The 22,905-nt window shown below is 40.5% G+C and overlaps 1 protein-coding gene and 1 long non-coding RNA gene across 2 annotated transcripts in view; one reads left to right on the top strand and one right to left on the bottom strand.

Moving 5' to 3' along the window:
- B4GALT6 (beta-1,4-galactosyltransferase 6) overlaps positions 1-18,309 on the bottom strand; it is a 28,157-nt gene extending 9,848 nt beyond the window's left edge. The window contains exons 1-3 of the mRNA XM_066330380.1: positions 18,048-18,309; positions 2,051-2,167; positions 1,616-1,729 (exon numbers count right to left, since the gene is read on the bottom strand). Of these exons, the coding sequence (XP_066186477.1) occupies positions 1,616-1,729; positions 2,051-2,167; positions 18,048-18,162 (346 nt within the window). The 5' untranslated portion in view covers positions 18,163-18,309. The remainder of the gene's footprint in view (positions 1-1,615; positions 1,730-2,050; positions 2,168-18,047) is intronic.
- The window catches only part of LOC136368246 (uncharacterized), a 198,689-nt gene that overhangs the window by 122,251 nt on the left and 53,533 nt on the right, over positions 1-22,905 (top strand). The gene's annotated exons all lie outside the window — the stretch shown is intronic.

The raw sequence follows: 22,905 nt of genomic DNA on the forward strand, positions 1-22,905 counted from the left end.
AGACAGACAGATTCTTTTACTGCTTCTGTCTCAAAGAAGAGGTGTTTTCCTGATGAATTACAACACCATTGCTCAACCAGAGGGTTATAACCTATTATACTGAGTCACACAAAAAGGGCAATAGCTGTTCCTATTTTAAGAGCATACGTACTTTGGACCAAATATGATTTTATCATGCCCCTTTCATGATATAAATTTGGCAAGTTGATGCAAAGAAGAAAAGTTGACTTCTATAATAACCTCAGACTAATGAAGCATGTCAAAGTATACACGATTCAATACTCTTTCTTCCCTGGCTATCTCACACTTCCTACAACATTTCAGTAAATCAAAAGATCTTGGGAGATGCTTTATTTAGATTATAACTAGAAAGAGATATTATGATTAAAATGGCATACATGGAAACCAAAAAGGGAAACACATTTCCCTTTGTTGAAAAGCAACTTTTCCAGTGAATTATTTTATACTAATATTATTATTTCTCTATTAAATTTAACAGGACAGAAAAAGCACAGAGCAATTACTAACAAAAAAATCAACAAGAACATAAAAAGACAGTAAAAGGAGAGGAGCAGCAAGGAGATCTATAGAGAAATTACTGGTAGAATTGCTTAGTTTTGAACTAATCTGACAGAATTCCAACTGCCAGATCCCTTGAAAGTGCCATTAAAAATATTAATTTATATGCATTTTCCAATCAGCAAAAACATCACATCTTGTTTCACTGATTATTGAGATTTGCCATTTGCTGGACTATTTATGTTTCCAAAAGTAGCTGAAATATATACTATGGAAATAATTTGGTTTTATTTATTTAGATGTTCAGTATTATATAAAAATGTGATTTTGAAAGTCAAACCCTATGTCTGGAGGGAAAGAGACTGACATAAAGATATTATCACACCATGGGGCTAATTAATACCTGTCTTAAGACAGTTTTCTATATGATTTAGTTTCATAAGCAACAGCAACTGATCTATACAGGCTCCATATCTGTGTATTTAAAATATATAACAAAGCTTAGAATCTGACATTATTGAAAAGAAACACAAGAAACATGAACTGTTTCTCTTCAATAGATAAACTCAGTTGAGATTTAAGAAGAGTTATAATGGAAAATAGACTATAGTAATAAAATCCGCTATTTTTCCTTGAAGAAATATTGACCAGAACTCAGTTCAGCTGCCAGCAACGGTTTTTTTGGTATGATATGGATCTGAACTGCTATATTAGACATTTAATTAATTGCTCATGCTGAATGCCAGCCCATAGATTAAGTCAAGTGTCTAAAAGACAAGAGGTTAGAATTCTGGAATGCATCAAAAATAATTTCAGAAATTATGTGAAATTTTCCTTCTTACAAATCAGTAATTCAATTATTTGATTTCAAACCAGTAAAAGTGATTAGTAAAGAGACCAAAACTTCAGTAACACATTAGTTACAGGCAATTTTTTGCTAAGCATCACTGTTGTGCATTATCAGATGCATTTTATTCATTACTTTCTGTTATATGCTTAGACTCCTTACAATTATACTTTCTATTAAAATAACTATGTCTCGTTTAAAATACAATTTAATTTACTAGATGAACATTAAGGCCAGTTTAAAACTTACTCATGTAAGGCAGCTTCTCTGGACAAGGCTGGTAAGGAGAGTAGGTGAAGTTCTCTGGAAGATACATCGTTGTTTGAGCAACATAGTCACTAGAATTGTTTCCTTCAGGATAATCTTAAAAAAAGAATTGATTTTTGTAAAAAATGTTATCCATTGAAATAGTAACCTATTATCATGCAGGTGAGAGCATTAAATTCCTAGCAGCATGATTTTAAAAGCATTTTATTGCCCAAGAGGAATAATAATTAAATACAACTATCTTTGTTACAGCTAAAACAAATATTTCCTGCTAAAGTGAATTGATAAATAGTAATTATATGACCTTGACTCCAATTTCAGAGAAGTCGGATTTGTGCCTAAATTTTCATAAATGTCATTAATTATTGGCCTTTAAAAAAAAAAAGTCTTTAAAAGTTAAATAAGAAATATTCTTACCTGTGCCATTCAGTGTAGTATTTTTGTTAGTGTACAATCTTATCATGTGTCCTATTGTTTTTACATTTTCTCTCAACATTATACCACGAGCTTGCACCATAAAGAGATACGTGTTTGCTGATAAAACAAAAAGCAATTTTGAAATTGTATTAAAATAATGCATTTCCAAATTATTCTAACATACATCTACAACGTGTTCAACGTTTTTTACTGTGTCTGAATCCATGATCAGGGAACAATAACTCCTTGAGATGAAGGTCCACACAGTGAAACCTAACAGCAACAATAGAAAACAATAAAATGGATTCATAACCATGGCTCTCCCTATTCAAACCCAAAAACTACAGACTATCAACAGACATTTTATACGACACTTTCATTTCTCTTTAACTTACAGAAAGCAACTGAGAGTGACAAGAAAATTTAATTTTTCAATAAAAACATTTTTATATGAAGAGGCATGTCTCATATATAGATCTACAAAAACATTATTGAAATATAGGACAAAAAAAAAAAGTCTAGAAAATCTTTTATTTCCATATAATGGTCCTTTCTTTACTCACTAGTTAACACAACCTCCAGTCAAAATGTGCTGTTATTCGTTCACTCCAAACAGCTGCTTTGTTATACAACTGTTACAAATCTCTGGCAATCTCAAAGTATTAATGTTTTATAATTATACATGAAATATTTATTATAGGCATCAAGGGTGAGTAAATCAACATTCTGAGTAATTAAGTGACTCACTAACAACCACAGCATGAAATATTTCTCTATCTCAATCTTGCACCTAAAGCCCCAAATATGATCTCAAGACATTTCTTTGTATTCAACAGAAGTTAGTAAGGTAGAAATGAAGCTGCATTTATATTTGAATGAGCAAATGTCTACCCAGGACTCAAAGAGCTAAAAAAATATTTCAAAGGGAAGGACAATTTCCTTTACAGAAGGTAGCAAAGAAGGTCAAAGAGATCATCTGTCACTTCACCTACATTAAGCATCCAGTTGTCTGGAGGATATTTGGCTCCCTGTTACTAGTAACCACCCTAACAACAAAAAAATGCTCTTGCATCTTTGGGAGGAAGAACTAAACATACCAGGGATGAAAAACAAATAAAAAGATTAAAGAAAAGTTAGAAAATTATCTCAGGAACTCCATCAGATGAGTGGCATGATACAAGTAATTCCAGATCAATCAATGACTTCTTATAACGCAGAGTCTGGAGCTACAGAGAACTGTGTATAAGGGACTGGGGGCACTTCCAGAGGAAAACACGGTGATTAATTCCACCATATGAGCAAACAATACTACCAACACCTACAGAGATAAAAACATCAGCATAATCTTCCAAGGAATAGTATTTCAAAACCCTACAATAATGTCTTTATTTTTAAATGAATGGGGGGATTGTCCTGGCTTTCAAAGAACTCCTCATTAAAACAAAGAATAGTAACAGCTAAAAGAGAGGCTTGGAGCATGACAGGTGCGGTGAATGGCATGTAATTCTCAAACCCCTGGCCAGCATGACTAACTGTGTTTGTTAACAAGAGTTTACATGAGTGTAAAAGTTACTCAGCTGCTATGATCCTGAAGTTGTCTCAACATCTTCTGGCCACCACACAGAAGCAAAACAAAACAAAAAAGCTACAACCTTGGCCTGATGACAGGTAGGAAATCCCAGAAGAGTCTTACCAGGATTCAACAGATGACATTCAGATTTCCTTACACAAAAAATTACACAAAAACTTCTCAAAATTTTAACCCAATTCACATAAAGTAACACACCGTGGTTCAAATTATTTAATTCCATTTTCCATTCAGATACTGGGATTTTTAGGGTGTCTCTACCAAGCATTTCAAGGATTTTGTACAATCTGTGAATTCATAAATGAAGTTACAAATTCAAGAAACCTCCTCCTTTAGGAATCAACATAAAGGCAATTTGATCTGTTCCTCCAAGAACAATTATTTACCTTCAAACAAGCAATTTCAAAATTCAAGGCTTTCCTGAAAGTAAAACCATGTGTATTTTTGCCTTTCAAAAGTGCATAATTTTCACAAAATTCTTTCTTCAAATTTTAAAATATTTTCAGTTGGCATCATCCTTTCTTTTTCCCCAAACAGGTTTTTTTTTTCCCCTCCTGTAGGTACAGCTCTTATCTTCAATATCTTCCTATTCCAACACTAAAATAAAGTAGTTTTTTTAAAATATAAATCCATTAATAAATACTGATTTTAGACCTAACCTCTGGAAGACTGTGTGCTTTATTCTCCTTTTTAATATTATACCAAAAGCTAAAGTCACTTGCATTTTTAACTCTGAAGGTTTATAGAGCTTTCAGCAGGTTTATAGAAGGATAACATTAATTCACATAAACTAGGTGTGGTGGGTTGATGTGGCTAACAGCTAAGTCCCCACTCAGCTGCTTGCTCATTGCCCTCAACTGAGATGGAGGAAACAATAAGAAGGCCAAAAGTCTTAGGAACCTGATACAGTAAAGAACTGAGAGTAATTATTTCCAAACGAGTCCACAACCAAGTCAAGAAGCCATGTAAATGCTCTCAATTTTTATGGGAAATGTTACTGCAGTCCAGACAATGTAGATATAAACCTTGGAAAAACAAGATTTTCTGCAAAAGCACCTACATCTTCCCTTCAGTGAAGTACAACTTACCCCTTTTGACACAGAGGAGAAAAATTTGAACAAACACATGAGACCTTTGTGAAAGAGAAAGCTAGAAAAGGCATTTGTCTCAAAAATAGACACCATGAAAAGACATAATTGAAAAAAAAAATCAGGTAAAGTCTGCTGCCACCTTGGCTTAAGTATGCAAGAGCTGCTCTTGCAACCAAGGAGATCTAACCTTGCCATGTTTTTATCAAGTAATTCTTTCAGTCTGCCTCCTCTTTCTGGCTCAGCTGCTTGTCAGTTCACTATCCAACTCTACCCAAATACATCAGCACAACGAAACATTCTCCTTTCTGAGGAGTCTTTTTGCCACTACCTGGCTCTCCAGCACAATTACAAGGAGTACAGATCTGCTCAGTTTATTCCATTATCAGTCAGCAGCTGCTTAGGCAGCAGCACATGCTTGAGCAGCCAATTAATTATGTCAGAAGCTAAAACATGCAAAAACAAAAGATATTAATTTGGTCCTAAAAAGATATCTCATCTACTGCACAGGTCTGTTGGCAAAGACCTGTGACAAAGAGCACAGTACACCTGCCACCTCAAGCAGCAGCAGCAGCAACAAAGTATTCAACCCACACAGGCCAGAAGCGCAACAGAGAAAGGTAGCTTTTCTTCTAGGGGGCTGGGGGATCACTGACAGCAGAAGGCAGCCAGATAAAATTCCAGAAGGTTCCTGGTGTGCCCTGATGGCAACTTCCTGCCACAAGTGCCAGAGCTAGTGAGGGGAAGTCATCTGCAGAACCTCATACTTACCAAGGAGGAGGGGTTCACTGGGGTTATGTAAATTAAAGGCAGCCTTAGCTGCAGAGATCATGAGATGGTGGAGCTCAGGATCCTAGGGGCAGGAAGAAGCAAAAGAAAAACTCACAACCTTGGACTTCAAGAGAGCAGACTTTGGCCTCTTCAAACATCTGTGTGGTGGAGTCCCATGGGAAAGCCCTCAAGTGAAGATAGGGCTAAGAAAGCTGGGTAATATTCTGGGATGAGATAATCTCCTTCAAACTTACAAGAGACCCATCCAGACAACCGTGAAAACAGGGACATGCCAGGAGGCCTGCATGGATGAACAAGGACCTCCCAGGAAAAAAAACACACAAAAATAATAGAGTGGGAGGAAGCAATCCCAGGTAATACAGGAGGAATACAGAAAAAATATCTGAGTATCCAGAGATGCAGTAAGGAAAGCTAAAGCCCAAACAGAACTGAGTCTGGCCAGGATGTCAAAGCCAAGAGGAATCATTTCTATAAGTACATAGGTGATAAGAAGAAAACTCAGGTGAATGTGAACCCACTGCTCAATGACAAAGACACACAGATAAGTCTGCAATCCTGAATGTCACCTTTTCTCAGTCTTTATTATCAAGACCCGTCTTCAGGAAGTCCAACTCCCTGAGACCAGTCTGGAGCAAGAAGTTATACTCTTGCCCTTGGTGGAAGACTTAAGCAAACTGGACACAGTTTAAGCCCATGGGCCCTTAGAGGATGTACCAAGTGCTAAGGGAGATGGTAGATGTCATTGCACAGCCACTCCTGATCATCTTTGATCCATCATGATGAGTGGGAGAAGTGCCTGAGGACTAGAGGAGAGCAAATGTCACTCCTATGTTCAAGAAGAAAAACCCAGAGAAGTACAGGCTGATCAGCTTCACCTTGATCCCTGAAAAGGTGATGGAGCAGCTAATCCTGGAAACCATTCTTCAGGGACATAAATGACAAGAAAATCATCAGAAATAGTGAATCAACTGGGTAACCTTCTCTGATGAAAGATAGATAAGGAAAGAACAGGGGGCATTGTTTACCAGGACTTCAGTAAGGCCTTTCACTGTATCCCATGAGACCCTCACAGACAAACTGTTGATGACCAGGCTGGCTGAGCAAATGGTGAGCTGGATCAAAATCTGACTGACCAAGCCCAAAGGGTGAAGTCAGTGACCACTGATGTACCCCAGGGGTCAATATCAGGTTAATTCCTGTTTAACACCTCCCTTAATTATCTGGATGACAGGCAGAACATAACTGTCAGAGTCCAGGGAATCCCTTTGGTGGCCCTGGAAGGTCAGAGACCTTGGCAGAGATGTCTGGGACCTGAGCAAGAGGGTTTGAAACTTGTACAGGGGGGTTTGAGACCTGGTCAGAGGGGTCTGGGATCTGTACAGGGGAGTTGGAGATGCTGGCACAGAGCCCGGGGAAGACACTGTCTTTGATTTCAGTCCATGGGAAAGGCTTCCAGCACTGATAGAGGAATTGCAAGTCACAAAGGTGTGAAAGACAGTAAATCATCACAGGGTGGAAAATTCTGTAGTTTTGGGATTGTCAGAATGCAGGTGAATAGGAGCAATATGGAGGATTTTGGGCAGTGCCCTGAGTTCTTCTTCTTTGTCTCCATCTGCCATGACAGTGGCAAAAAGTAATTCAAGGAGATTGGGTAAGAGTAGCGATGACCTGTTTAGTATAGGTAGTAGGTATTGGTATGTAATTGTAAATAAGGGACAGAGAAAATTTTAAGATAAGAAATTATAAACAGAGCAAGAACTTGAAGACTCCACTTTATTCTTGCATCTGGCTCAGGGCTTTCTAGAGGCAAGAGACTCTAAACCACCTGAATCTCAGGAGAAAAACCCAAGAATTTTGTGAGAAAAACTCACAAAATTTATTTATGACACAAAAATGGGGTAAGTAGCTGATATGCCAAAGGGCCGGGCTGTCATCCAGAGGTACCTCAGCAGGCTGGAGAAATGTGCGGACACGAACTTCATGAAGTTCACCAGGAACACTGCAAATTTCTGCACCTGGGGAGGAACAACCTCATGCACCAAATTATGCTTAGGGGCACCTGACTGGAAAGCAGCTTGACAAAAGAGGCTTTGGAGGTCCTGGTGGACATCAGGTGGAACATGAGCCAGCAATGTGCTGCAAACAAGACCAACAGCATCCTGGGATGCATTAGGAAGAATGCTGCCAGCAGGTCAAGGTGATCCTTCACAGCCTTCACTGAGCACTGTTCAAACCACACCTGGTATAGTGTCCAGTTCTGAACTCCACAGTGGAATAGAGAACATGGACATCCTGGAGAGCATCCAACAACAGGCTATGAAGAAGACAAAGGGACTGGAGTACCACTCATATGAGGAAAGGCTGAGAGAGAAGGGATTCAGGGATTGTTGAGCCTGAAAGAGAAAGCTCAGAGGGTCACATTAATGTGTACAAAGGGCCGGTGCATATGTATACAATATATGTGAAGGGAAGGTGCAAAAAGGGACAGAGCCAGCCTCTTTTCAGTGGTGCCCAGGAATAGAAACAGAGGCAGTGGGCACAAACTAAAACACAGGATGTGCCATCAGCAAACACTCCTATACTGTGAGGGAGATGGAGCACTGGCACAGGTTGCTCACAATGGTTATGGAGAATATTCTCAGCAATATTCTAAAGCCTTCTGGACACAGTCCTGGGCAACTGGCTCCAGGTGGCACTTCTTGAGTAGGGTGGTTGGACTAGATAATCTCCAGAGATGCCTTTAATCTCAACTAACCTGTGATTTTTCTTCTACTTTTGTCTTTCTCAATTTGTACCAACCATCACTGTCACACTGCAGGGCAAATCACAAATAGGAAAGGCGAAATTTCACATGTAACCAAAGAAAACACCTAACAATGTAACCACCTAGATGCAATTTTCTTCATATTCTTCTTATTTCACTGTACATAGTTCATAATAAGTAAGAAAGAGAATTTCTGGCTCAAACATAGAATCCAGGCTGTTATACAGTTTACAAGTTAATCAGATGGAAAGTGCAGCGAGGAATATAAAATAACACACACATATAGGACACCTTGGAATCAATTCTATACTCAGTGTTCCATCTCAAGCAACTGCAAGTGTGAGCTTAGAGCTCATAACTAATTCAGATGAAGTTTTCCTATCAATTGATCCAGATCTGCATCAGCAGTCATGAACACACAGCCACATGTCAGTCACCAAAAGTCCTGGTTTTAGGGCATTATTTAAAACTCATTCTGGTAACACACATTAGGGCATTAAAGGGATCATCCTGTATTTCAGATATTAAAAATATCAGATGAATCATTTTTTGTCTCGAATTTTTATAGCTCACTAGTTATTAATAGTTTTACATGTTAGACTGGGGGGGGGAGGGCAATGCATTAATTCTAAAAGTATAAAAATATCTGTAAAAATGGCTCAAAGTTTTATATCAGGTAGCTTTTTTTTATTTAAGTATTCACTTGAAGACTATTTCCACCTTTTTGTAAAGAAAACAGTATCATCCACTGATCACTCTCCATTAGGGAATCAAGCTCCTTCCAAGCACTACACCAAAAATCAAAGCACTCCTCACAACACTGCATTAGCTCATCATCCCACAACTTCGCAGGAAAAGCACAAGACTCATTTTTTATACAGAAATTTACTAAGTCATCATGCTGTACTTGTACACCAAAGCAAAGCCAACAAATTATGCTATGCACTTAGAAGCAATCAGTGTAGTAAAATATACAACAGAACCAGTGAAGTTGAAACTGGGTCAATGACTGACATTCTGAACAAGACTAGGAAGTTAGAAATGTGATTACTTTAAAACCACAGAAAAGTATTAATTATTACCAGAAATTATTTTTAAATGCCAAACAAAAGATGAACAAACTTGGAGGTCACAAATTTAATTTTAAAATGCAGCTTTTATTCTGCCAAAGCAAAACCAGAAAACCAAGACCAAACAAACCCAAAAACATAGAAAAAAGCATTATGTCAAGAGTATTTTCAAAGCAATTAGCAAAAAGTTAACATGCCCAGACCTTAAAGAAAAGATGATCTATCATCACAGCAGTTGTAGCAACATTATACACGGCTCTTTCTGGGGAAAAAATGCTGAAAAACTCATATAGGAAATATTTCATAGAGAACCCATGGATTCTGCAAGATTCAAACGTAGTAAATAGGGCTTTACAGAGAAGGTCTTGACAAATGACCATTGCCCCTGAAGTTATTCATCTGCTAGTCAACACCTGTTTTCACAGGACTTCTGAAAAGCAAATGCATAATATTGCATTAAAATTGGTATGGATTCAAACAGGTTAACAGAAAGTTCTCCACTAGTAATTGTAAATGGGTAATCATCTCATGGGGGCATTTCTAGAACAAGTCCCACATGGATCTCTTCTTATCTCAAGGTTATGTGATATTGTTCTCAGCAATACTAGAGCTAGAAATACGTTATTGGCAGAGTTCATGCATGGCAAATTAACACAGAAGTGCTAAAGATTAAATTCTATGATTAATCTAAATATACAGTAAATAGAGATCAGCTGAAGATTGCTTCTGAAATGTCACAGTTACAATTCAGGAGCTAGAACATTTTCCACAGGATAATGAGTTTAGTCTGTGAAACTGACTCATTAAACAATTTAGCATCGAAGGACAATACTCCAAGTAATGTAAGACTGCTAAAAACTGGTTCCTATTTAAAAATGGAAATTTACAACAAACATTAATAAATACTATTTTAAGTGTTAAACTTCCTTAGCACTGAATTTGTTTTTACATATTTGTTGTTAATCAGAAGTTGTTTTTAAAACTGATAGAACAGCATGAAAAAAAGAAAACCTTTGTTCCTTAAAATATATTCTTTACTTAATTTGTTTTTGAATATTCAATAGCAGTTTTGCACTATTTGTAAAGTAATAATAAATTCAATAATTTCACAGGGATGGTGAGACTGTATTTGAGCCTGTATATCTCCCTATAAGAAAAATATCTTAGAAAGACATAAATCACCAAAATCTGTTGGTGAAAAAAACCAAAAGCTATCAGCGTTTCTGGAGGCTAACTGATCTTTCAAATGGTGCAGATGGACAGATCTGCAACAGAGAAGCTTCAAGATTGTTCTTTTAATACTTCAGACAACCTCTATATATCCACAGCAACAATGGATATGCCAAATGGATGAGCCCTCTGACTGCAAGTCTGAGGAATTGGATAAGTGTAAGTTCTCTGTTTATTGGGAGACAGTAAATGACGGGATCTCCATTTACAGTGAAAAAATTGAATCAAAATTTCTTTGCCTAGCAGTAGTTTCAAGCATGATAAATGATACAATGTTCAACAAAATTTCTAACATATTTGATACTATTCTAGCCTCAGGCTATTAGTTGATTACACAGTAAGCTGTAGAATATTTCAATAAATGCACAATGAACTGAAGGTAAAGAAGGACAACCACAAATCCATGAAAGTGAACTGACCATTGGTGATACCTTACAAAAAAGTGTCTTTTGTATTTTAAAGTCCTGAAACCAATCTCTGCACTGTGCTCACAAGAATCTAGGACTGGATCCCACACAAAGCATAATTATTTCATGCTGCTCCCCATAATATCATTGCATAATTTGAATACAAAAGATTACCTAAGAGTAAGAGCTATAGAAAAGCAAGCAAAAATAGCCACTTTTAGAAATAGTCTTATTAATCAGAAGGCAGTATATAAGCTATCTTTCGCAACAGACAGATGTGGAAACGGTTAAAGCTTTGGCTATATCAGTAAGGCATCACAGTTCAGATAAATGTCCCCAGGGTATACAATCTCTCCTTCTCAACCCATGAGAAGAATGCATTCAAGTAAGTGGCTGGCTTAAGTGAAAACTCATTTCACATGAGATCTCATAATTACTTTGTCCTTGTGAAGTTATCTGTACTCCATAAGTACCTGGGTTTTTCTGTTTTCTAAGAACAACATCACAAAATGAGTACTGATCGAAATCTTATGCAGGCAAGTTCCCTAACTAATAAGGAGTAATACTTAAGGGCTTTAGGGAAACTTCAGATAAAAATGCAGAACAACTAATTCAGCAATAAATATGCATGTTTAGTCAAAGTTAATCTGTTGGTAAAAGTGAAAGACAGCCATGAATGACAGGACTACAACAACTTATTCAGCATCAGGTGCTAGGAATGACTGTGCTGGGCTTTATGACTTCTACATAAAGTAGAAGTCTTTGCACCCCCCCCCCCACCAAGGAAGAAACTTACCCATGATACTGCCCGAGTTCAGTGAGTTCAATGAGCCCAAGCCCTTAGTCAGAATGTTGAGGAACATTTAATCACTGGAAATCAGAGATCAAGCAGAGTGTTTAAACCTCAATTTCCCCTTTGCACAAGAGAAAAAGGAAAGTCCCTATAAATCAGAAAGTAAACTACAATTTCACAGCTAAAGGATTTGATAATAATTTGTGGAACAGACATGAAAAACTGCAATGCAAGCAAGAAGGAGACCTCTGCAGCTAATGAAAGTACTTCTGCCTCCAAATGAAGCTTTTTAATAACAGGTGAACTTTAATAATAGAATATAGCCAAAAACAGCTCCCAAACAACAATCAGTTCTGTAGTAGGGGCATTTCCCTGCAGAAATTATGAAACAATGGGACAGACAAGTTTTATTTACTCAAGAAACTTGTAAGAGACCCATGAGAATAATTCCCTAGAAATAAATAAAAGACAGCAATAACAGGGAAAGAAAAATACAAACATGAACATCTACTCATCAGCCTTTTATCAGATACTTCCACACAGCATGAGAAACAAGCAAGTTGCAATAGTCCTATTTCACTGCAGCCCTTGAGCTAAACCGATACACAGGCTCTATTACAAAACCCTCAGACAAGGTATCACCAGCCACCTACCATTGTGGAAAACACAGCCAGCAGTATCCTACCTGTAGTTGCAACAGTATAACCAACAAATCCATAGGAGCAACTGTTGTCTATTCTGCAGCTTGTGAAAATGTATTTGGGGTACCATGTCCAGTTTGGACATGCCAGTAAGAGACAAACATTAATACCAGAACAAACCCAGAGGAAACCTTCCAAAACCGAGCACATTAGGTACAAGCAGAAACTAAAAGAAATGGGTTTGTGCAGTCTTAAATAGGAATGGCTAAGAGGAGGATGCATTTTTTGCTGTCTTCAGCAATACAGTACTGCTGTACAGAGAAGACTAAACTGAACACTTGAAGGTACTCATTGAAAAGACACAAGGCAATGACCATAAGGTAGGATATTACAATTACATATTACAATTTTCTTACAGTTGTCTGACACCGGAACGGGTTTTCCAGAGAGACAGCAAAATCTTCATCCCTGGGTTTATTCAAAACTCAACTGGACACGACCCTGAGAAATTCGATTCAGTAGGATCTGCTTTCAGCAGGAGGTTGGATCAGGTGACTTCCAGGGGCCCCTGCCAATCTAAATTATTCTATAATCAAGGAGCAAGTCTCTAGAAATACAACAACGGCCACAGATGGCAGGAACAAAGAACACCAGCACAAAGGCTATGCCCATATTTACGGGCCCAGCACCTGTAAGCAGTGATAAACATTTATCTTGCTGATAGCATTTTCAGCACTCTCCTCCATTTCTGTACAAGTTCAAAACAGAGTGATATCATTCTTCCTATTAGGAAAACTATTCCCTAGTAGCAGAACATGAAATAGATTTATATAAAATTGTGAGCTAAAACCAATAGAGATGTTTCCAAGTTCCAGGTAGGCTGCACAGCTGCCTTTGGTTAGGACTGACAAAGAAGTAGCAAGATTTTAATAAAAGCTGAAGACCGTAAGAGAGAAAACATTAGCTGTTTTTCTTCCTCAATCTCATTTCACCATTCAGGATTCTTAGTTACTGATGTCAATGCAGACTGCATCTTCTTTGATCACTGCACTGTTTCATAACCAGACCTTATTTGAACTGCACAGGTCACTACATGCAAGGTAGACAAGCTAGAATCACAGAATATGCTGAGCTGGAAAGGACCCATCAGGATCATCAAGTGCAGCTACTGACCATGCACAGGACCCCCCCAAGAATGTCACCATGTGCCTGAGTAGGTTTTCCAAACACTTCTTGAACTCTGTCAGGCCTGATGCTCTGACCTCTTCCCTGGGGAGCCTGTTCCAGTACTCAAGCACCCTCTGGCTGAAAAACTAGACTGCAATTGACTACAATATGGAGAGCTCTAAGATATTGTTCCACCCAGTCTGGAAAAGGTTCTCTGCTGCAATAAGACAGAAAGGAATAACCCAGGGATGAATAAGAGATCATTTTCTGAGAGCTGTTATGTTGTCCAATGTAATTTCAGTTATAATGCTGAGAGCAAATGGTAAAAACAGGGAAAAAAGGGAAAAAATTCTCTCTTGCAATACTCAGGTTAGTTTGGCAGTGAAATTAGACCAGCAAATGCTTTCTTCCTTGGTCACCATTGCCTTGTTAATTTGTCTTATTCTCCTAATCTTTGGATCCTTTCCACGACGTAAACTCAAACCTACATATGGCTTCGGAATAGCTTTCAGGACCAGATATAAATTGAGTCCCTTTTATTACTACTTTTATCTATAACACTGAAAAGAAAACCCATATTGGTGCCAAATACTCCTGCTCTCAGCTAGCTTCTTCAGCCTTTAACTAACACATGAATACTTGCAACTTTCAATGAAGTTTCAGAATCACAGGCTGCCAATTCAAGATCAGAAATTTCAGTTTCTGCTTTTACTAGAGGAGCAACAAATGAAGTACTGTCACAAAAGTGGTTATTCTGAAGAAGCAGCACCTCTTATCTGCCTTCATTGAATACTTCAAACTATCACACAGAAGTGTCATTAAACATTAAATGGAATTTTTAAATATAAAACATTTGAAATGTTTTTGACCATTTTAACTTGCCATCCTATCCCTTAAGGTCTCCCTCTAAAACATCAGAAGAAATATTAATTTCCTGAATTAAACAGAAAAATCTAGAAATATAGTCGTGTCCTCTAATTAACAGTTGGAAATCAATCTGCTCTTGTGTTTCAGCTCCTCTACCAAAGGATTATCAGAGTGCTGAGGCATGGTCAATCACCTCTACCTCATCCAATCCTCTGTGCTTACAGAAAAGGGAAAAGCAGGCACATGAATGATCCCAACATAGTTTATGAATTCTTCTCAACATGAAAATGTGGTTTTCCTCCTCTTTTATTCCAAAATACTTGGAATATTAAAAACTTCTATTTCCCAAATGACTAACATTCTGAGAGGTCTCTTCAAAAAACAAACAAAACCAAACAAAACAACAACAAAACAAAACAAAAAAACAAACAAACAAAACCAAAACAAAACAATGATAATATTACAATATCTGTAATTATGTTGAAAATGAAAATGTTTAAATATTAGACAAATAATTAAATACATTAAAATAAGTAATTAAGATTTCTTTCCTCTAAAAAAATTCTCAATATTTCAAGTTGACCTAAACTGCATTTGTTACAAAATTTGCAGTTTCATCAAAAAAATGCAGTAACTCTATTCTCTAAATAGTTTGAAGGACAGAGGGAATGTGATAGTGACCTCTTTGGGACTTCTTCCAGTGCTAAAGGCTTACATGTGCAGGTGTCTTTTCCATTTGATAAGCCATGAATTCTTTGCTAGGGGAGGACTCCCACTCCATTAGCCCATAAGAATTCAAAATTTCAATTGAATTTGACATCTCAGGAAACCATTCTGCTGCATAACTCACTTTTTTTTCTTCTCCCACCTTCCAGTACACTTCTGCTCCAGAAAACATCTGGAGTCCAATTTCTCCCTCTTTTATCAGTTCCTCTGACCACCACGAAGAGAAGGCAGCCAGGGAGCAGCTCCAGTTCCCTACAACACAATTAAAATTTTCTTCCTCTCTGCCATTGTGCCTTGTAGCTTGTTGAGGAAGAAAATGTTCTGGTGAATTAAAATATTTTCAGTAAAACATATCTGTACACATAAATTATGAAAGGCCCCAACCATTTATGACTTAGCTGCAGAATATATTTCATGAAAAGCTGCTGACAGGTAAGGTGGCTGAGCTTCAAATAAGCAACCTTTAGCCTTCCTCATCTCCACACACACAGTCAACCTTGATTAGATCCATCTATTTCATTACACTCAGTAAAAAGGTCCAAGTACAGTGAAATATTCTATTCTATCACAGTATGCAAATGCCATGAGCATACAGCATGGGATTATTACATGAATCATCTGCCTGTAAACTTGGGTGTTCCTAAGCGCTTTGAAAATCTTCTGTTCTTACAACATACATTTTCCCTATACTGTCAGGAAGCTTGTTGGGTTTTAGATAATATCTGGCCTTCTTTCTCTCCCTTCCACACAGTAACATTTTAAGCAGCAAATTCCTGGGAAATCAGCATTACATCTCCAAGCTGATAGGCTGAGATGTAAAAGTTTCCTACTGCCTTTCCCTTTACCATTTTCTATATTCTCTTCCCCAGGATCCTTCAGACCAGCATTCAGCACAGCAGCATTTCAAGATGGACCTAAGAAGTGCCACAGACAAGGAATAAGTTCATTATTGCATGGTTTTGACTTAAGCTAGATGAGTTCACAACACAACTGGATACAGTTAGGGCAGGCCAGCATTGATCCGTAGCTGGAAAGAGCTGCAATCTCACAACCTCATGTAACTACCCAAGATTTTTCATTGTTAAACCACATCTTGAGAGGGCCAACTACAGTATTTGTGTCTGAGATAGCAGGACAGACTAGTTTGAGTATGATTCTTTTTTCCCTCAGGGTTGATCAGACCTAATGAACCTACCCCAAGAACACTCTTGGTACCTACTGTTGATTTCATTTCATTCCTGATACAAAGGAAAGTGAACGCACATGTAATTCCCAATAGCTGAGGAGAAAGATGAAGTCAGGAATTAAAAGTCTTATCACTAAAGGCTCTGATTCCGAACAAGGTATTGCATAAGCCTTGCTTAGTGAAATAATGTACTTCCTAAGAAAATACCCATTGACAAGAAACATTTAAGTAACAAAGTAAAACTATGGCTGTATTATGTAAGATGTTAGAAGTTCAACTTATAAAGATGTAGAAATTGTACTCTATTTAAATCATATATCAATTACTCGCAATTAAAGTCTACTTTATAAATGTATCCTGCACTAACATCTCAAAGACCTAAGATGACTTAATAGACATCAGCGTCATTCTCACTTGGAAGACTACATCACATACCTTTCAGCAGGAAACAATGACAGACAAGAAAGTTCAGAACTCTAACCCTAGAAATATATTTCCTAATTTTTTTGGTATTTATTTGAACTAGAAGAATAATTGGGAGACTTGTCAATATTGTAGGAAGTACATAAGTAAAGGAAAACCACAGAATGATAGGTGAACTATATAGAACTATTTAAGTATAGAAGCAAAAATTGCACCTTGCAAGTGTTTACAAGTTAAATAGAAGATAGTGAACAAGAGGGAACCAAACAGCATAAAGACACAATCAACAGGAAACAATTCCTGGAGATTCAGTGGTCACATCAGTGTGGACAGGACTGTCCACAATGTAGTAAGGACTGCAGAGAGAAGTTTTAAGCACTAAGGATAAAAAAAATAGATGATTTTGCAAGTATTTAGGGAGCACCTGATAAGCAAGGAGATGTGCAGAAAAATGTGGCAACATTCCCTGGAAAACATTCCCTAACTAAGTGACACCCAACACAGGGAAATCCCACAGAGCACTATACAGCACACCACTGGCCTTAGCTCTGGGGTAATGCTAACCAGTTCTGAAAGGACCATCCACTGAGAAAACGCCTGATGGCCTCCCAGCAGTTGCAGAAGAGCAAATGAAGGAAATCAGCACATTTTTTCGGTCTGTTTTAGACACAAATTTGCACAGTTATTTTATGAAGCTTCTTCCAAATCAACGGTTTGTCTCCCTCTGAAGTGGTTCCTTCAGAAGTGGAAGTTACCAAACTGTAAAGCCTGTGAAGAGAGAGAGATCCCACTAACAGAAGTAAACAACAAATATTCAAACTGGTTCCTCGTTTTTGTTCACACGGGCTTTATTATTAATGCAGTTACTAACAGTTTGAAAGATTAATACATTTAAGTGACTCCAGCAGTTTTGCAGTTCTTTCGCGAATCATACCACTGTACCACGACGAAACGCTGAGCCGCTTCAGTGCCTCACTTTGCCAGCCTGAGAAGCAAGGGCAGCATCCACCTACCTCGCGATGGCAGATGAACCTTCTAGAGCGTTTGAAAGCAGCAGAACAAAGATGCGGGATCCGCGCACGTTACCGCCGCCCCGACCCTTCCCGGGCGGGCGGGATGGCGTTCCGACAGCCGAGCCGCCCCTCGCCCGGCGCCACCCGTGCCCTCCCCGCCGCGGTGACAGCCCGGGGGAGGCGGGCGCGGCCCCCACCACCGCCCTCAGCCCCGCTCCCCGAGGGGGCGGCCTCGGACTCACCGATCCCGGGGGCCACATAGATGAAGTACAGGCAGGATGAGGAAAAGGAGAAGAAGAAGATGAAGGCGAGCATGGAGCGGTTGGAGACGCGCAGCGCCTTCCGCAGCAGTGGCATCCTCCCGCCGCGCCGGCCGCCGGCCGCTCCGCTCAGTCCCGGCGAGCCGCGGCGGCGATTCCTAGGGGCAGGCGGCCCGCTCCTCCCATGGATCGGGCGGCGAGAAGGTGACGAGGGGGGGAGGAGAGCCCCCTCCCTCCGTCCCCGGGAGCGGGGCTGGCAGGGGCAGCGCCGCGGCGTGCGGAGGAGGGCGGGCGGCGGCGCTTTGTGGCCGCTCCTGCTGTCTCCTCGCGGGCGGCGGGAGCGGGGATGCCCGCCCGCCTCCGCGCTGCGCCTCCGGGCGGGCTGGACCGCCGCCGGAGGGAGGGGCCCCCTTAGCGCTGCCGCGGGGCTCGGGGAACGCTCCCGCCGCTCTTCACATGCCGCCGGGCGCCGCGGCCGCTCGCTCTCCCGCCTGCGGTCGCCGAACTAACGGCGGCGGCGGCCGCAGCAGCAGCAGCATCCCCACTGCGGACGAGCAGAGTCACCTCCGCGCTGTGCCCGGCCCGGCCCCGCCGCTCCCGCGTCGTCCCGCACCGGGAGGAGCCGCCCCGCACCGGGAGGCGCCGCGCGGCCGCTGCGGCGGTTGTGGCGCGCGCGAGCCCCGGCGCGGCGGCGGCACTGCGGGACTGCAGCGGGCGGGAGGGCGAGCGGGCGCGCGCCTGCCTGCCCCGCCCCCGCGCCCCGCGGGCCAATGGGAGGCGAGGACGAAGCGAGCCCGCGGCCCCCGATTGGCTGGTGCGCGCACGAGCGTTGGTATCAGCGGGTTGCGGGCGGGGGGCAGGGAGCGCTGAGGCGGCTCCGCCGGGGCCCGCATCCCGAATCCCGCTCCGCTCCGCTCGCAGGGCGCTGCCGCTGTGTTCGCCCGGCGGGGGTGGATACCTTTTCCGTGTCCAGTCGCCTCGGTCTTGTGCAGAGCTCGGCGCGGCGAGGACGGGTTTCTGTCCTGCCCGCGCCCGCTTTCCAGCGCTGGTGGCTGTCTTTTCCCTCCCTTCCTCAGGCAGCGCTGCCCCTGTGCCGCGGGTGGATGTCGTTGTGCTTCCAGCTGTTTCAGTGCAGAGCAATTGGAAATGAGAGTCAGGGCTGGCAGCTGCTGTCATATGAGAAGAGGCTGCAGGAGCTGTGCCTACTTACTCTAAGAAGAGGTCTGGGAGGGGAACTCATTGGTGCTTATAGACATCTCAAAGGCGGCTGTCAAGAGAAGGGTGTCAGACTCTCCCCAGTGGTGCCTAGTGACAGGACAAGGAGTAATGGCCATAAACTAAATCACAAATGTCACCTCAGCGCCTGAAGAGGAAGAATATTTACACTGGGAATGGCCGAGCACTGGAACAGGTGCCCAGAGACGTCATGGAGTCTTCCTCTCCAGAGACTCATTTAAAACCCACCTGGCTGCAGTCCTGCGTAACCTCCTCTAGGTCACCCTGGCTTGGAAGATGGTCCCTCCCAATACAAATGTGATTGTGTCTTTCTGTGATCCAACACTTCTCCATAGAGCAGAATAAGAAGCATTGCCTGAAGGTTTGGCTGTACTTGTTCTTTAGGGTTTGCTCAATTTAAATGTGATGATGTACACACTCCATTACCAGTTCACTCCCAAGGCCATTGCTTTAAAAAGGTATTTTTTAAAAGTTTGCTACAGAAGCTCCATATCGATTTGCTGCTCTTTCTGGCTTTGACAATGAACTTGGCTGCCGCAAGTTGCTGGGTGATCGGGTTAAGGCAGTAATTGCTCTGTTCCTCTGGAGAATGCTGTCATGGATAGATGTGTGCCAAGGGGTTGGCAGCAGGCCAGGTCATGCCTGGGCACACTTGATATGGCAGCAGGGTCCATTTGCACAAGAATCCAGGTCTGTGTTGTTAGTGTGTGTGGAGTTTAGTCAGACACAGGACAAAAAGAATGGGCTTACTGAATTGCCCCACTCCTCCCAATACAATTTTGTCTCAGTCACTATGCTTGCACTATGGATTTTATGCAATAGATATTACTAATAGCTTCATCTTGTTTCAGTAATCATCAAAGAATCATAGAATGATTTGGGTTGGAAAGGACCTTAAAAATCATCTAGTTTCAACCGCCTTGGCATGGGCAGGGACACCTCTCACCAGACCAGGTTGCTTGAGCCCCATTTAGCCTGGCCTTGAACACTTCCAGGGATAGAGTGTTCACAACTTTACTGCACAACCTCTTCCAGTGCCTCACCACCCTCATATTAAATGATTTTTTTTTCTAATATCTAATCTAAGCCTGTTCTCTTTCAGTTTGAGGCCGTTCCCCTTTGTCCTTTCACTACACGCCCTTCATCTTGTTTCAGTAATAACAGAGAGAAATAACTTTGTTCACCCAGCACAGCTCATGGTCAAATAGAGTTTATCCTTTAGACTGACAGGGCAAGGGATTTAACTTTTAACTTCCTTCAGTCACATTCAAACTCCTTCCAAACACTCTGCAGGCTAACATATCAGTATTTTTTTTACCACAAATGTAAAAAACTTGAGTCATTTGACATGTAAACATCAGGGTTAAAAACAAAAATGATTGGTTAATCAGTGAAATAGCGATGCAAATAATTGATAGTAAAAGCAAAAGCAAATGCTTACACAGTCAAAATCTTGCTGGATCTTGAACATTTATTTGTTCAGTGGAATACAATACACACAATTGCAATCTCTAGCCACATCATGGGCTGCCCTAGTTATCACTGATGCAGAGCATAGACAAGGATTTCCCAGTAAGGGTTTTCATAGGAGAGGGAGAAATTCTGTTCTTTCAGCTCTGAAGCAGAGACTTGTCAGTTATATTTTGATGGATGTTACTGCAATGGGTATCTGTGCAGGTTTTGGCTGGGGTGGAGTTAATTTTCTTCACAGTGGCTCATATGGGAATATGTTTTGGGTTTGTGCTGAACACAGGGTTGATAAAACAGATACATATTTGTTACTGCTGAACAGGACTTGCACTGAGTCAAAGCCTTTTCTACTTTTTATACTGCCACCATGGTGAGAGGACTGGGGATGCATGGGAGGATGGGAGGAGACAGCCAGGACAGGGGACCCCAAATGACCAAAGGGGTATTACAAACCATATGACATCGTGCTCAGTATACAAAGTTGAGGGAAAAAGAAGGAAGTGAGGGACATTTGGAGTGACGTGTTTGTCCTCCCGAGTAACCTTTACATGACAGAGCCCTGCTGTCCTGGAGACGACTAAACACCTGCCTGCCCATGGGAAGCAGTGAATCAATTCTTTTTTTTTTTTTTTTTCTCTTTGCTTGTGTGCACAGCAATTGCTTTCCCTACTAAACTGTCTGTCTGAGCCTAGGAATTTTCTGTCTTCTACCCTTCCTATTCTCCCCTCAATCCCGCTAGGGGGAAGATGAGTGAGCAGCTGTGTGGGGCTTGGTGGCTGGCTGGAATTAATCACTACAGTAGCAGGTAGAGAGATACATCATGTGATATATTTTTTCACAAAATTGTTTCTGAATTGCCAGTAACAGCTATGTAACTTGATATATGTCATTTATTTTATTGAGCAGAGTGCAAAACTAGCCATAGGAATACAACCATTAACTGTTATTTACATATATTATTTAAAGTTAAAGCTGACAGTAATATAGAATATGAACTCGGGTTTATGAAGCAAAAATATACTGTATCTTTATGTCTTGTTGCTATCTCACATTAAAGTAAAATTTATTTTATATGTGATGTGGCGTTATTGCTACTTTATTTTTATGTATTAAAACTATTGATTTACTCTGCTAACTGGAATACGTGAGTATTAATTGGCACACGATTCTCTCACATTTCACTTTTATTAGACTTTTTGATACAGTTTTAGATCTCTTTCTATGCTGTAAACATAGGGAAGGACATTAGAAGATCAATATTATGTCAACTCACAGAATCTTGTCAGATACAGGAGTGAGATCCAGAATCTTAAGACTGGCCCTAACTCTTGTGTGGAAGGAACATTAAGTGGTGCCCTACACAGCACTGTTTCTGCATAAGTAAAGGCAATGCCATGTCTCCAGCTCAACATTAATTTTGGTTTGATCACTTGGACTGTTAGGTGCACTTCTGTAAGAGTTTAAGAGACTACCGTGATGACCATGAGACAACCTTTGGAGCAGTGTTTTAACTTATATATATAGAAATGTTTGTGGAAGCACAAAAAGATGGAATTTTGGAAGATAGATGTGTCATGTTTAATTGAATCTTTGGCAGCAGGACACTGCAGGAGCAGCAGCATAGCTCACAGTTGTGGTAGATGGCTTCGCACAGGCGTCTGCTCTGATAATAATACGTCAAGCCTCTTCTTTAAATATTGCTTTCTTCAGTAAAAAGATTGCTACACAATATGTAGATCACTTGTTTGAGTAAGCAACAATATTGCACATCCTTGTTATTGTAAGAAAAGGAAAGTCCGTTGGATGTGTATTGTTCTGCTGTGTTTCCTCCTGCAATGGAATTTCTTCAGAAAGTTCTTAAACAATTATAGGTTATTCTAGAAGAAGATGAGGACTCCTTCCTAATTCCTGTTTTCAAACAAAGCATCCAAAAGTGAATTTTCTATGGATCTGTAAACACAAAATCAAACTAGATCTCATCAGAGCAATAGCTGCAAAACCATCAATGTCTCCAAAACTGCTATAAGAAACACACCTTCAGTCATTTCGGAAGTTCATATATTTCATGAAGTCCAACAAATGCTGCCATAGAAACTGCATATGCAAAATTAACAGGTTTCCCATACTGCATGGG

Source organism: Sylvia atricapilla, chromosome 1 (assembly GCF_009819655.1).
Source record: "Sylvia atricapilla isolate bSylAtr1 chromosome 1, bSylAtr1.pri, whole genome shotgun sequence".
Taxonomy (NCBI): domain Eukaryota; kingdom Metazoa; phylum Chordata; class Aves; order Passeriformes; family Sylviidae; genus Sylvia; species Sylvia atricapilla.